This window comes from Cygnus atratus, chromosome 5 (genome assembly GCF_013377495.2).
Source record: "Cygnus atratus isolate AKBS03 ecotype Queensland, Australia chromosome 5, CAtr_DNAZoo_HiC_assembly, whole genome shotgun sequence".
NCBI lineage: Eukaryota > Metazoa > Chordata > Aves > Anseriformes > Anatidae > Cygnus > Cygnus atratus.
The window spans coordinates 41,515,358-41,531,861 of NC_066366.1; the positions used below are offsets into that span (position 1 = coordinate 41,515,358).

The following is a 16,504-nucleotide window of genomic DNA, read 5'->3' on the forward strand; positions in this document are numbered from 1 at the left end:
GACAGACTGCGACCTATGGGTGATCAGCTGGATTCATCCCTTCTTCCACCTTCACATTCCTCTGATATGCTGGGAGCAGATTCAAACCTGGACTCGGAACAGTCCTTGGGGGGAGTGATGGTCCTTAGCCAAAGACAGCATGAGATAATTCTGAAAGCTGCCCAGGAGCTCAAAATGCTTCGGTGAGTTGCTTAATTCTGTCACTTTTGGGGAAAGAGAAATTACTAAGTAGACTTATTAGATTTTCTTACACATTGTGATATTATTGCATCTTTTCTAGATTTTTGAACTTCTGAGCTGGTACACTCCAGTTATATGGTGTTGTGTGGAGGATGTTAACTTCCTGTTGGACATCTTCGTGCTAAATGTTACTTGTCCTGCATTAGTATGTTGTGATGACCCAGCTCTTGTATTTCTGACCTATCTTCCTCGTTCTTTCCAATGCAAATTAAATACTCTAAGTTTGACTAGAAGCAGCTACATTTTGGTGTCCCAAGCTTTCCTTGGGATTGTGAATCCACCTCCAGTTTTAGCTGTTAAATAAACAATTCAGTCCAATTGTAGCTCTAACCAGCCATATGGGCAGTTTGAATGTGGATGAAATTTTCAAAATTTTAATCAGTAATGGGCTGCCTCTGAGATTCAGAGCTTTTTTTGAAACAAAACAAAACTTATTGACTCCCTCCTCTCTTCGTGCCTTTCTCAGAACAGAATATACGTTTAAAAGTATTCTCGCATTTTACTTCACACATAAGAAGTACTAATTTTAAGACTGGGTCTCTGTATAGGGGAGTGCCTTTATATATTTATAGAGTGAATGACTGGTGTCAGACAAGTTTTCTTACTGTGTTTCCAGTTCCAGGAGTTGTCTCAATTACTCAGATACTTTTCCAAACCTAACAATAATGTTCACTGTTTTATTGGAAGAAAACATTGTTCTGATGTAATTTTGTAAAAGTCATGACCGTGGCAAGCTTTTGGAACCTCTTTTTTGGATACTTATTCGCTAATGGAGTTGCAAGATAGGTGCCCTGAGAACCTATTGCATGGTGTTTCTTATATTGGTGCTCCTTAAATTTGTTATTTTTCCCCCTACAACTGTCCAACAGAGCATTTAAAGCCAAGCTATCAGAATGGTTTGGTGCTTCTGTGAAGATGGTACTCCTTTCCTGATTTCTTCCTCCATTTGTACAGTAATGGCTTCGTTTCTTTCCTCTACAGTATGATAATGGGAGCTCATGTGAAACCAGTTATTTGGACTATCTCCATCACAGCTTTTGTGAATGGGCTTTTTTTCTTAAATAAATGGTCACACCTTTCCCCATGAGTAGGGCATCTCCATTTGTTACTTACCAGGAATAGATCTGTCCACATCACGTGACCAACCTTTTCATTATCCTCAAAGGAGCTTGTTGATAATTGCTTCTTAATCTTTCTGTTATCCTCAGATGACTTTGTTGATAATTGCTTTTAAATACATGTCAAGATCTGCATTAAGGTGGTTCCTCATTCACACAGTGGGACCTATTAAAATTTTGGATACTGCTTCTTAATTAAAGCGTAGGTGCTTTTTTTTCCTTTTTACAATATTCTCTCATTTGAACTCTAGCATCCTCGATGAGTAATTTGGTCAAGCTTGGTTGATCTTAATTCTGAGGATCAACACAACAGTGTTGTCAAATTAGGAGGACATGACTCCTTAGGGTTTTAAAAGAAGTGACAGAATAATAACCTCTTAAACATCAGAAATATCTGGTAGGATAGGGCTCAGTAAATTTAGTAATATAAGAAGAGAGCGCATACCCTCTATCCAAATGTTTTCTTTGTGATTCGATGCCTGAGTTTTGGTTCATTACATGCATTCATGAGAAAACTGGAAAGATAAGTTTCTTTTACTATATCCAGTAAGTGAGAAGTGAGATCTTTCAGGGGAGATTGTAAAGAAGAAATTTACTAGAGGTTCATGTGGTTCACCTTATTCATGAGTTGTTGTGAGATAGCTAATGATTGGTACGTAGCAAAGACAAGGACTTAATTTCACAAGGAAGGTATTTTGCTAAAATAATGAACAGTTAAAATGAAAATCAGTTATCACTGTTACATCATCGTTAAACCACGTTGAAAGATAGAGACATTTTTGCACTTTTCTTGAAGTTGTATTGTTTCCAAACTCGTAAGATTGCTGAGCATCTGTTCGATTGCTAAGCATCTGTCCCATATGGAGGGAAGGTCTTAGTTACATGCAGAAATTGCAAGAAAAGCCATTTCAAAAACGGAAGGGAGAACTGTTATTATGAATAAATTAATATTTCACTGCAATTAGATTAATTCAACAGGTGTTAGTAACTGTGAAATCTGTGTTACAAAGCAACATTTGCCAAAAGTTTTGGAGCAACAGCTTATTTTCAGCTTCTTGGCTTTCTCATAGCCTCAGGTGGCCAGTTGAGCTGTTTAATGTGAATGGCTACAAGCCAGTGGACTTAATTTAAGGACCATAGTTTGGGAATCAGTGCCTAAGTGAATAATTTATTAGAGCTGAGATGCTTGAGAATAGAAACTAAAACCTTTTATGTAAGGAAGTAGATTTATACAACTTTCTAATTCACTAAAAAGGGGAAATATAAATGTGATACTGTTGTTTTTAAATTTCATTTGAGGATATTATTAAAATTAATTACACTGGTACTTCACATCAGGTTTTTCTGAGCAGGTGACCCCAGTCTGAATGGTAAAAACAACTTTAAGGAGACTGCTTATGATTTTTTTTATTTATTTTTTTAACCAGGAATTACACCAGTAGTATAATCACTTTCACCTCCAAAGATAAAGCCTTCATCTGGCTTTGCTTTTATCATGTACGTGACAGCATACTCAGAGCTGCATGCTGTTCTATATTTATCGTGTGGTTTATTTTTCCTAAGCCAGGCATAAAGAAGACCTTGTAAGTGCTGGCAATTGCTCATGCTCTTTGCACTAATGCAGCACTTGGGATCCCTTTCTGTGTGCCATGTTCCCCTTGCCCTGGATGCTGAACAGATGCATTGCTAATCAGGATGGCTTATGTTGTGTCTAGTAGTACAGAGGGGATTCCTTAGTTGTTTTTTGGACGCTACTTTAATACATGCAATTAAATATCAACAAAGAGTTACTGCAATTAAAGAAAAACAAGATAAAAAGATGTTAACAAAAACTGAAAGGAAACAAAATCACATTGAATCGAATTTTGTAGCCTGGTGGTCATAGCTTTCACTGCTGGTCCTGGTTTCTGTTGCACAGACTGTGTATGGGTTGTGTATTAAATAGCATTTAGATATATAAAGCAAGGAAAGCTAACATCACCACTTTGTGTTTAAATGTTGGAATCTTTGTTGTGCTTTGAGTTGGCCTCAGTCTCGTTAGTGTGCATCCCAGAGCAAGTCACTGAAAGCATTTAGGCACGCATCTCCCCTGGGCTTCACATTTGCAGGTCTTGGCAGAACCTGAAAGTCCAGCTCTGCTCTTTACTATCAAAGCAGAGTGGTTCTGGCCAAGTACTAAAGCATAACTGTATGCCACAGAGGAAATCTGTGGTCAAAAAAGGAGGCAGATAATATATTATATACCTCCATGGTTAGGTGGATGCAAAACAGGGATTTCTGAATCAGTGTTGACCACATAAAGCCTGTTTATGTCCTTTTCTACTTTGGACTTGGCTGCTAATGGTAGTGTAATACGTCTTTTAATTTCTCAAGTTTTCATTTGAGCTACAGACTAATAACATTTTCTTGTGATTCATGTGCAGAGAGCAAAAAGAACAGATGCAAAAGTTGAAAGAGTTTAAATCCGACATTTCCGCACAGGATTCTCCAAGATCACAGAACACCAGCACGAGGCCAGGAGGTGCCTTTCAGGTAAATTCATCTCAAGCCTACGTAGTAACGTGGGTAGTAATTCTGTGTATTTCAGATCTTTTCTGCGCTCTGATGGTCAGACTTGTCTGTGGAATGCCTCCCCAGCAATCCTTACAACTTCTTCAGTCTTTTGTTGAGGCAAAGAAACTTTGTGGTTTCTTTAGATTTTTCAAAGTCTTTCTTATTCGTTCAGTCCACTGTGTCTTCTGAACATAACCCGCTGGGGACAGTAGCTCGTGAGGTTTAACAGCCTAGACTGCTATAAGACAACGTGCAAGAAGAGTTGAGCTCTTATGAAAAAAGGCCGTAAGGCTCATGAGAAGACCCTCCTTTTCACCACCTAACTAGGTTCTGATATTATCTTTGAATCCCAGATTGTTTTGCTTTTCCTTTAAGTGTTCCTTCCTCTTTGAAGAGGTTGAAAAAGAAATTTGAGGATAGTTCCATCAGAAACTCAGATGAAGTGGATATTAGCTTTCTGTTGGCTGTCTTTGTTAGGAATACTCATTACTGGAATATCATGAAGCGTGTGGAAGCATACATTTGTGTATCTCTGTGCCTTCATCTCCTGTTGTGATACAGTTTACTCCTCTGCTGTCCAGTCTCCTGGTTGGTTCTGGGAACTCTTCTCAGATGCTTTAATTTTTTTTTTGATAGTTCAAGTTCATACCAGATCAGAAGACAGCTGAAGTTCTCCAGTCATGTTTACTCAGGTTTATAAATCCTTCCTAGAATGAATACAACAGTGTTGTTAAATGTATGTTGAAGTCGATGCTGAGTTGATGCACAGACTTCATTCTTCATTAGATCATAACCTAAAAGTTACTGGTACCAATAAATTTGGCCGTACTGACCTGCGAGCCTGACGTTTAGCCAGACCAAGTTTTCTTTGTCCCTCCCTCCAGAGAAGCGTTATGCTGTGAATGATACACTGCAAGTTTTCTTTTTGCCTAGCTGACCTCTTCATTGTTTACAGTGTCTATAAAGTAAAGTAATGGAACAGATTTGCTACCAAGAGCTGCAGATATGTTGGCATCTTTAGGAAGTGACTTTACTTCCTAACTTTGGTATTTTCTACTTCACCCATCTGCCCAGGGGTATTCAAACAACTTATCTTTCTTTGGATTTCTGCCATGTCTTTGAACTTACTACAAATCTCAGCCTGTATCTACAGCCGTTCTCTGAGTTCGTTTGCATGCTGCTAGTAAGGCTGCCTCTAACTTGGCATCTGCTGGGATTCTGAAAAGACCCTTTTGACACAGTACATGGGGTTCCACAGGGATGTTTGGTTCGAGACTGGATTTTTTCACTGGGCAACACCTCCCCATTTCTGATATCAATCTGATGTTGATTCCATTAAGGGTTTTCTAGGTGATACTGTTCTCTGGGAATTTTTCCAGTGACTTCCAGAAAGAAGCTGGCCTTATCAATCCTTTTGTGCCTCAGCAAGCTGCCCTACTTCCACACTATTTCAGCCTCCTCACAGACAACAAAAGAATCTTTGGGAATGAAACAGTAGACACCTTTGAACTGAGATAGGCCCACTGGAGCTTAAATTAATATTATTTTGAAGGAGAAAATAGATAATATTCAAGCCTTTGCATAGTGAGCAAACGCCAAATTAATTCAGGCCACCAGTTCTTGAAATTTTGTCCTCCTACCTGTAGCACCTTGATGGAGGTACTAGAAAATGCTTACAATTTAATTACAGATTGCCGTTGTGCTTACTGACTTGCAGAGGATGAGAGAAGGTTAGATTACAGATCTCTATTTAAAGTGCTTTCTGCATCTAGGTCTCTTCTCAGCTATCTTCAGAGGCACCAGTAGAAGCCCAAGCTATTAAACCTTCTCCTGCTGTTATTATAAAGCCTCCCGTGTTGTTCAGACAGCCCACCCCTGTGACAAGACCAACTGCCCCACTGGCAAGGCCTGCTACACCTATGACAAGGCCACATGCTCCAGTTCCTACTCCAACTACAGCCCCAAGTCATGGTCAGTCTTTAAAACCATCACCTTCTGCTGTGGAACAGGAACGCTGGGATGAGGATTCTTTCCACGGACTCTGGGACACAAATGAGGATAAAGGAGCAAATATGGAGTACGAATTATGTAAACAGGAGTCAATGATGCCTCCACCAGTATCCTCGCCAGTGAAAGTACCTGCTGTTCACACCTCTGTTCCGTCAGCTGTACCAGTGTCACTTCCTCCAGTTATTCCACCCGTTCCTAAAGCACCTATAATTCAGCAAACTGTGGATTATGGCCACGGGCGAGGTGGGTATTACAGTGAATGTATTTGTCCATTCTGTAACGGAGGGATAGTTAGCTCCATTCTAAAGGAGTGTGGCACACAAAATATGCCACGTATATTTTGCAGCTGATGTTTAGGCTGCGTACACTGTGATCTAATACTTAACAGTGCAATTTTAAGGAGTCAATAATCTTCAGTCTTGAGTTTGATGTTTTCTCTAATGCTGAAAAGCTTTGTCACGTGAATTGAATGGTATATATCCACATCTGCATCTAATAAACACCAACTGATATGGTCACATCAACGTTATATTTAGATTGATAGTGAGACTTTCCCTTAATCCCTTTATAACTGAGTATGGGGACTGTAACTGTGTTAGAAAGTACTTTGGTTTGTTACAGTTCTGAGAAGTGACTTAAAGCAGAATGTGGGTAATGTTTGCATTATTTATATACTGCGTAATAGGTATGGGGTACATACTAGACAGTGCCTAGAGCCCTCTAGAACCAGTGTCCTGGTTCTGAGGAGCTGGCAAGCTAAACAGGCATTTAACACCTAAGCAGTGGGAGCCTCTGATTTTTAGCACTGAGTTTATCAAAGCTAAAATTCAGTGCTATTCTTTTAATTGAATCAACTTCTCTCATGTTTTCTTTTTTGCAAAAGTGGAATTGTGTTGTAAAGTTGTACATAAATTGTGTGTTGCCATTAAAGAGAGTTTTTCTCTAACTGAAGCCATATCAATTCCATTAAATGGATGTTTCTCTAAAAGCAGTTGGAAAAACTATGACTGTTGAGAGTCTTAAGAGAGCATTTCAGTTAATATTCTCAATGTTATAGTAGTTCGATGAGTTACTGAAACTTTCATAGCATCAGTGTATATAATGTAACTGTGCAAGCTACCTGAACTCATCCCAAGAAATAAAGTCCCATTGTTAAGGTAAAGTGGTATACATACTTATGCACGCACAAACATACTTAAGACTTTAAAAACCCTGGTGTTCTGTATTTATGTATATTTTGGTAAGTTATTTCAGTCGCTTCTAATGTCGTTGACTGAGTGCTTTTCACGACATTGGGAAGGAAATGGAAGAGGAGTATGTTAAGACATTACTTAGTTTTCTGATTATTTTTAACCAGATATAACCACCAGTAAAGTGGAACAGATTCCATATGGGGAGAGGGTAACTCTGCGTCCAGAACCTTTGCCGGAGAGACAAACATTTCAAAAAGGTAGGGAGCCCTTGGTTAGCTCACAGACCATTAGTTAGCCCATAAGAAAGGTTGTAAGGCACTACAAGTGTGTTTTAAACTAAATAACTCCTGATTTAAATAAGAACCACTTTCTTGCCTTCCAGGGCCCATAAAAATAAGAGTTTATATTGTCAAGAGGAGTAATACGGTCATTGACCAAGCCATGTTAAAGACTCAATTCAGTAGCTTTAAGTAGGGTTGCATGTTATGGTTGTCTCTTACAGTTTGGGAAAGAGATTCAGTGGCTGAGTTTGTTTTAGCCCTCACATCATGAATTTCTATATATTTTTCCTGTACTTTTGTTGTTTATCCTTCAAAAATAATAAATTCAGGATATGTTTTAATAGTTTGGATTTCCATGGGTTTCTCCTTTCAGAGCACCCTGGTCGTTACAACAGAGAAAGAGATCGTGAACCCTATTTTGAGCGTCAAGGTAATTCAAATGCAGATCACCGGGATTTCAAGAGAGAGCGGGAATTGCACAGAGACCGTGGTTCTGTGGACTATGAACGAGAGAGATTTGAGAAAGAGCGTCATCCCCGAGATGATAGGTATGTAGTTTTGGAACGTTTTTGAAATCAATTTGATTCAAGCTAGGTTGTGTATCAGGCTGTCTGTTTTGACTGAGGTACATATTAATTTCTTATTGGAATCCATAGTAAAAAATTCTACGAATACACAGAATACTATTTTGGCAGGGTTATTCCTACTGCACCTTCAAGGACTCAGTCTTACCGTGACAAGAAAGAGCATCCATCCTCCAGGCGGGGTGGTTTTGAAAGACCACCGTATGAACGAAAGACAGATCGTCCAGCATATGATCATGGGCCTTCCATGTTTGGAGGTATGGTTTCTCAGTCCTGAATACCTGCTAAAATATTATGAAAAATTATTTCTTTGTTAAGAATATAGAATTCAGGAAAATTTATTTGGATAATGTTATAGTTTGGTTTCTCAGTAGTGATGAGATCAGAAAAAGACAGTTAACATACCCTGCTAAAAATGTCTTTGATTGTAGTAGTTTCAAGATTAGAACTTTGAATTGTTTTGGGGAGAGATCCATGAATTTATCCTAAAGTAACGAGTGTGTGTTAAAATTTATAATTTCACCAAACTAAGAAAATTCTTCTGTCCAATCACTGGAATTTGAAGGTGATCGTAGAAATTACCCTGAGGAAAGGATTCCTATTTCTGCTCCATCGATGCCTCGTCAGCCACCACCTGCTCCACGAGTGGAAAGAAAGCCAGAATCTAAAAATGTAGATGATATTTTGAAGCCACCAGGACGGGATAGCAGGCCAGAGAGGGTGAGTATGCATTGCAACAGCAACAATCAGTTTCTATGAAGTCTGTATTCAGATAAAATGCTCATGAGTGTAACACGTTGGGAGGAAGCTTACATTCAGGGAAGCGCTGTAAATTCTGTTGGTTCCGTTGCTAATACTCAGAATGTTGTAGCCTAGGCCTGAGGAGTCCACAGGAGATGTAAACCTCCTAGGAAAGCTAATATGAAATTCCTACTAGTTGGTAATATTAATGTGTTTTAGATTCTTCTGAGATCTTTACTTGGGTTTTTGATGTATCAGAGGAAAGACTTGGCTTTATCCCGTCAGAGAGCTGGCAGTGTGCCATATAAAAGTCAGAAAAAATAAGATCCAGGCAATAAAACATTTAGACAAGACTCATTCAATTAACTTTATTGTAAACAGTTTCATAATATCTTGTGCAGTGTGAGCTGCTGAGACTATTAACATCACATAATCTTATTATTAGTCCTGTGGAACTACTGCAATGTGTTACAACATGGTTTGTAAAACCTGGGAGTGAGGCATGGTACTGGCTTTGCTTGATGATAGACAAAGTTGTGAGCACAGGGCATGTAATTTTTCTAGAATTTCTTTGTATAAGAGATCTGTTAAATTTAGTACAGTCTCCTACCTTATTTTACATTATCTTTGTTTCAGATTGTAATCATAATGAGAGGGTTGCCTGGCAGTGGAAAGACGCATGTAGCAAAACTCATCAGGGTACGTAAAGGACTGCTCACTCTGTAGTGCTGCTCATCTCTTTTGTGTACTTTCTCTACTGTTGTCTTTCTGTTTGTACAGTATACTAAGATAAAAAATTAAGTCAGACTTATTGGAAGAAGTAGGAAGACCTGGAAGAGATGAGATCAAGACCTGGAATTTCAGTCTGTTGTTAATTAATGTTCCATGTCCTCGTGTGGCATGTGAATCCTGTCCAGTCTCAGCAACCATGAGGAATACTGCTTTCTTCCTGCTTTGAATATAGAGCAGGGAATTGCCGTTTGCCAAAACCATTTTGAGGGTCTTCTGTAACAGAATGGAATTTTTACAGGTACCCAGAAGTATTTCTGTTTTGCTTTCTTCCCAGGATAAGGAAGTAGAGTGTGGAGGACCTGCACCAAGAGTGCTCAGCCTGGATGACTATTTCATCACTGAAGTAGAAAAAGAAGAGAGAGACCCAGATACAGGGAAAAAAGTAAAAAAGAAGGTACTTCTAATTCAGTTGCTTATTTTGACAAAGAAGCAAGATACTGTGGAACAACACAGTGGCAATCAAAATTTCAGTCTGTTGCTTTGGAAGAATGCAGCGGTGTGGGGGATTGTTTTTCAAAACAAGTCAATCTAACGTAGGGGCAGAATGGGCAAATGATTGAAAGTTGATTTTGGAAGATGGCTTTCTCATGCTAACGTACTTTGTGATCAGGATATTCAGCAGTTAAATGTTAACAGCTTAATAGGTGTCCTCTTCCTTAAATGCTTTTGTCATTGATCCAGGTGATGGAATATGAATATGAAGCTGATATGGAAGAGACCTATCGCACCAGCATGTTTAAAACTTTCAAAAAGACGTTGGATGATGGCTTCTTTCCTTTCATTATCCTTGATGCTATCAATGATAGAGTGCGACATTTTGAGCAGTTTTGGAGTGCAGCGAAAACCAAGGGTTTTGAGGTGAATACCTAGAAGGCATTTGAATTTCCTAGCACCTGTATACCAGTATTTCTAAACTTTTGAATGCAAAGTCGTTCCTATGTTAAGGAAGAGTGCTATGGTCTAGAGCTGTAAGTTTACCTTTCTTGGAATGTACAACTGTGGAGTGTATGACCAGATAGAAAAACTCTAAAAACTAATTTAAAACATTTAATATTGTCTTTCTCTTTCTAGGTGTACTTAGCAGAAATGAGCGCAGATAACCAGACGTGTTCCAAGAGGAATATACATGGACGCAAGCTAAAGGAAATCAGCAGGGTAACTGTATACATATGGAGTCATAGGATTAATTGCAAGTTTCCTTGTGTTTTCGCTCCTGCTGTTGTTGGAAAACTTGGCTTGTTTTAGTCTACATAATGCCTACACTTTTCTTCGAAGAGGAGCTGGTGGTTATTTCACAGGATCGACTGAAGTGACTTAAGTGCAGATAGATCTTTTCTTGTGATAAGAAGCCCAATTTTCTGTTCAATCTCTTATGGTTTTGGAGGTGCTTCGTTTTTATGTTTTGGGTTTTTTTGGTGTATTTTTTTAGATGTCTGATCACTGGGAGGCAGCGCCACGTCACATGATGCGCCTGGACATTCGTTCTCTATTGCAAGATGCTGCTATCGAAGAGGTAAGAGTATCTCTGCTTGTTAAAATGACAAATTGTGGAGATGTGTCTATACTGAAAATATAAAGCAGGTGAAGGTATGATGACAAACAGGACTGCCATGTACTTGACACTATAGAAAGATGGAATTGCTGTCAGATAAGTGTATTCCATTATTCTTATCAACTACCTAAATACAAAGGCACATGCTACTTTTTAAGGCATTTTTGTTTGGAGCCCTGACTTACGCATCTTTGAGGAAGAATTGAAGCCACTTTGTTCTTTAGCAACTGTTTAGTACCAATTAAAGAGTATTTTTGCTCTCTCAGACAAACCTTGGCACCTTTTCAGCTTAGTTGTTCATAATTTGAGAAATAGTTGATAAAATAAGTAAATAAACATTAACTCCTCTGGATCCCTGCTTTGTGAAATCCAGACCTGTACAGAGTAGTAGTAAATAAAACACATTTAGCAGAAGATGACACTTAATATAGAGGAATGTTACCTTTTATTCCATTTACATTTTACCATGACACATATCTTGGATACATTATCCTTCTGTATTGTTGCATTCTTCTTTGACATACATTTCAGGAACTCTGGAAATAAACTAGTATGTTAATGGTTGTATTGAATGTACCAGAGCTGCATGTTGCTGTCAGAACAGCTCTTGCTGTGTCCATAGAAACTGTTGACCTGCTGAAACAGGAAGGGTGTTTACTCTTTGCAGCTTGTCATGATCTCAGCAGGTTATTTTCTACTCTACAGATACTTTTTATTGTAAAATAGTCATCTTCAAGAGGAGAGCAAAAGTTTCAGCTCTCAAGTAGACCCAGAGAAGGACATATTAGGGGTTTACTCTGATATGTTCATCAAGGTTTTACTAATGGTTTTCATAACTGCATATGTATGAGAGTAGCTGGCATTTCAGAGTATACACATGAATTACCATTAGAGATATGGACCCCCGAAAGTATTCCATTAGATTGGCAGGGTTAGATGTGTTTTAAAGCATCCATTTTTGTTCATTACATTAATCTCTGTGATTAATAATCTCCACTGTGATAATTAAATACTTAAGATAGAGGCTTGATAAAGATACATTCTATACAGAGAGTGCCATTCAAGTGATTTGTAAGTGAGAAGTTTAAGATCTTCTTACAAAATTTCAAGTTTTGAAACATGATTGTGTATGAAGCAAGGGAGGTATTTAACTGTTACAAATACGTTAGCATGAAGAATCCATGTGAAGGAGGATCACAAACTATTGCTACTCTCCCCACACAGTTTCTCGCTCCAGGAAGAAGGGAACCTGCTTTGAAGGAAGCAGAAGTAGATCCAGTATTCATAGAAACTGCAACATAGTGCTTGCCAAAACTAATTCGATCTTTCCTCTTCTATTTGAGCTTGGAATCTTCTGCTTAACCTACTAAAAAAATGAGACTTAGAAGTCAAGCAGTGCTTTGCAAGTCTGTGCTTGTGCTTTGTAACAGGTGGAGATGGAGGATTTTGATGCAAATATTGAAGACCAGAAAGAAGAAGCCAAGAAGGATGCAGCAGAGGAAGAAGAAAGTGAACTGGTAGGAGACACATCAGCCATCTCTAACAAAATGCTTTTTAATATGTCTGAGGGAGAGTCTCGATCTTGTAAATGCCAACCCATTGCCATTCTTAGCAGTGCGATTTTAATACACACATCTATAGTCATTTGTTCCTTAAACATTTCTAAGAGAACTTTAATGTCAAATCATGTTATTTCTATCTGATTTTTTTAAATAATCTGTGAGTGTATGACACAAACAGCATTATCAGAGTATCATGGCAACATGCCTCTTGCAGACATTTATTTATAAGTTACGGTACACTATAGCTCTCTCTTCCAGATTGTCTAAGTATCATACCAAGTGGAGGGATGGGAAGAATGGGCAAAGTTTCATTTAGCTTATTTTCTTTCACACGTCTAAAGAACTCGTCTCAACTGTCATAGTATATGACAACAGTTACGAAGAATATTTTCTCTGCCGAGGCTTTCTGACTTTGTCAGTAGGTATTTCCAAGCTGAGGGATTAGATTTCTTGGATGAATGAAGGTTAGAGATTAGTTCTGTGGGCTGGCTTTTTTGGGTATGTATTTAAAAGGCTGCAGAAGGCCTCTGAATGTAACTTCTTGGTATGTGTTGGAGTTACAATTGATCAGTGCTTGAAGAGTTGAATGTGTCAAACCCTGGTTCCCACAACCAAGCAGTTAAATTCCTATAAACAGGAAGTAACCAAAAATGTCTGGGATGAGCAAAGTCCATTGATGGAAAATTACTCTTCCTCATGAGTGGCAGTATAGAAACCGGATGAAATACAGAATAACAAAAATAAAATTTAGGAAGAGTGGATTTTAATAAACATCTGGTTTGGGGGTTTGCTTGCTGGTTTTTTTTGGTTTGTTTTTTTGGTTGGTCTTCAGGTTTTTTTTTAGCAATATGACTCATTCTCTACTAAATTATTCTCTGGCACAGAGTATGAGACTGCATAAAGTGGGATTAGAACTCTTTAAAGATGCATCCATGTTTACAAGAATATGGCTGCTAGCTTCTCATTTCTTGAAAATGAGTTATATCTAGAATAGAAAGTTGTCTTTTAGCATTTGAGAGAAATCTGTGCATAATTCTGTGTGTGTGTGTTTATGGGCTCTGGGGAGTGTCCTGTTGCACAGTACGTCATAAGAACAGGCCTTTTCTTTATAAGACAAGGAGAAAGCATGGTGGTGGCAACTATGCAAATTATTAATATCTAAAAGTAAACTACATAAAAGAATGTTTTCTATTCCAATTCACGAGAGGTGAAAACCAGCAAAGAATAATCTGCCGTATGTAATCTTTGCCATTCAGTCATATGGCTGATTTCAGAGAGGTATGTCAGACAGAAAAGTATTTGGTATCTGTCACCTTCCTGAGAACAGTTGGTAAAGGTTCTTCATTTCATTCTCCTGTACTTCTCTTAATCCTGGGGAAAAAGAGAGGTCTCAAGCTCCATCTGGCGAATGTCCTTGAAATATCCAACTGTCTTGTACCAAAGGATGAAGTCTGAATCTTTTCTTACCCTATCCGAAGACTGGGATATTATACAGATTCAGCACACATTAGGGCATTTCACACCATCAAAGTCACTCTTCTGTTGCTATTGTCAACTCTCATAGGGTTGTTTGAAGCGTTCAGACAATTCTTGCTTTTCTGTGCTTGATGGTATGAATTATTGATGCATTTAACTTAGTGTTCTCACCAATGTATCACACATTGCTTTGTTCAATACATGCTCCTAGCTGTGGTATAACTTTTCTGAGCATATTTTAATGTGCAACATGTTTGAAAAGTATAAATATACGTATATACCTGAAATTTATTTATTTGTCACAATGAAATATTCCAGCGCAAACTGTTTTAGTTTGTATTAACTACAGACTTGATTAAAAATATTAAAATAGAGAAGTCTGATAATCTCAAATCACTGATACATGCTTGATAGGAAAAAAAAAAAAGTCTGTAAAAGATTTTGGAAGAGCAATGCTGAACGTAAACAAAAGCAGTGTAGCTCTCTGTCATGGTACACTGATTTAATAACTCAGCATTAACGAATACACAGGTGTTCACAGTGGAGGCGACCTATAAATAGAGCAGGAAAGGAATTAGTGTATTAAAACTGGTCTGTGGATTTTTTGGTTTCTTGTTGAAATCTTTTAGAGTAGTTCTTTTCCCTCCATATTAAAAATCATTAAAACAATGAAACTCTCACAAGGGTTCCATTTCACCACAGTGAGCTTTTTATGTGATTGCAGAGAAAATTTCAGCTGTTCAGATTAGGAATAAAACTACTTATATGAGTTATAAAGAATTGCTTAGCAAGGATTTATTTGTGTAAGAGTATAAAATGAAAAGACTACAAGAAAATACCTAAAATAAATACCTTTTTGCCAAATTTAATACTATTTTCATTTGCAAGGAATGAACTGGCTAAAGTTTATTATATGTAAAATGTATTATGACGTGTAGGGAAAAAGTGTTTGGAAATAATATTTGAACCATGATGAGGGTTATTTTTAAATGAAAAAATAATTAAATCTCAGTTTCAGCAGATACTACCTCATTTAAACTAGAAAAAAAATGTGGACTGACTACTCATACAAGAATTTAGTATGTTCATCTGAAAGGATTATTAAGTGAAGCTTGTGTGTAGTAAATCTGGAAATATATTAAAAACATTTGACTAAGGTATATTTTGCATTTGACTAAGATAACTTTTGCATTTGTAAAGCCTTGTATATTCTTAATGCCTGATAAATTGTGTCGCTATAACTTTGCCTCTTGGGATATTATAATCTAGTAACTGCACCCAGCACCATTGCTATCTGTTAGACTCATTCTGGAGTTCTGTGTTGGCAGAGCAGCGTTCTTGTAATGATGTGCAAGGGCTGCTAAAGTCACTTACTGAAAGGGAAGTAAGTGGATGCAGAAGTTCTGAAATACTGAGTAACTTGTTTCCTTCATCTGATAACAAGAATTGTGCCTTACAAAAAGAAATACCTTAAGCTCCCATTATAATGCTGTTTCCAGTTCAAAAGTGATATGCATGTGTTGCTCTCTCTAATCCTCCGAGCTTCTCTCTGTGTATGATTTAGGGTTACATTCCGAAAAGCAAATGGGAGATGGACACTTCTGAGGCAAAGCTAGGTGGGTATTTATTTTTTCCTGTTTCTTATAGTTGGTATCTGATGATATTTGCAAAACTTTAATTTCCATTTTCACTGTGCCTCCCTACCAAAGACAAATAAATGTACTGGTCTCATACACATCTGAAACTGCAAAAGCTTCAATACAGAAAAGGAATTTCCCTCTGCCACCAGAGACATGGGAATTATGACTTTCTAACCATCGCTGTTTTATATACTCATTAATTGTTCTTCCATCTGTTCAGGGAAGGTATTGTGTTGTAAAATTTATTTAAAGCGGTATTCCTATTCGTTATTCATCTCCTCTGTATTATAAAAAGTGAAGAGTCAACTTACATTGCACTGCATTCTTGTTCATACTGCATATGTGTTTCTCAAGCATAAATGTCGTCAGTAACTACTCACTTTCTTGGAGACTTGCATAGTAGGTAAAATTGTATTGATGATGCATCTTACTTTCCAAAACTGGCATGGGTGAGGACAGAGAAGTACCATATGTTGAAATTGGTTCTCAATGAATCGGCGTCATCTTTTCAACAAGTTATGTATTAATAAGTTAAAGTTTGTTAAGCATTTCAAATTCCAGGGGGGTACTAGAATTTTTCTTAGTAGGATGCAGAATGGACTTTCCAGGACTTACAAGGGCATGATTTTTGCTGCACTCCTGTTCTGATTAGTGCTGCTGGCTGCATTGTATATAAATAAGTGCTAATATTACAATTCTATCAAAGTCAAAAGCGACCTTCAGGTTGAAATGCAGGCACCATGGATATGATGCAATATGGAC

General features: G+C 37.8%; 1 protein-coding gene across 1 annotated transcript in view; it reads left to right on the top strand.

Annotated features, from left to right (window-relative positions):
* Positions 1-16,504, top strand: part of YLPM1 (YLP motif containing 1) — a 38,802-nt gene that overhangs the window by 14,271 nt on the left and 8,027 nt on the right. Inside the window, exons 5-17 of the mRNA XM_050711133.1 lie at positions 3,782-3,879; positions 5,727-6,164; positions 7,279-7,371; positions 7,769-7,943; positions 8,115-8,236; positions 8,545-8,699; positions 9,357-9,419; positions 9,787-9,906; positions 10,194-10,370; positions 10,584-10,667; positions 10,942-11,025; positions 12,495-12,581; positions 15,667-15,718. Of these exons, the coding sequence (XP_050567090.1) occupies positions 3,782-3,879; positions 5,727-6,164; positions 7,279-7,371; positions 7,769-7,943; positions 8,115-8,236; positions 8,545-8,699; positions 9,357-9,419; positions 9,787-9,906; positions 10,194-10,370; positions 10,584-10,667; positions 10,942-11,025; positions 12,495-12,581; positions 15,667-15,718 (1,748 nt within the window). The remainder of the gene's footprint in view (positions 1-3,781; positions 3,880-5,726; positions 6,165-7,278; positions 7,372-7,768; positions 7,944-8,114; positions 8,237-8,544; positions 8,700-9,356; positions 9,420-9,786; positions 9,907-10,193; positions 10,371-10,583; positions 10,668-10,941; positions 11,026-12,494; positions 12,582-15,666; positions 15,719-16,504) is intronic.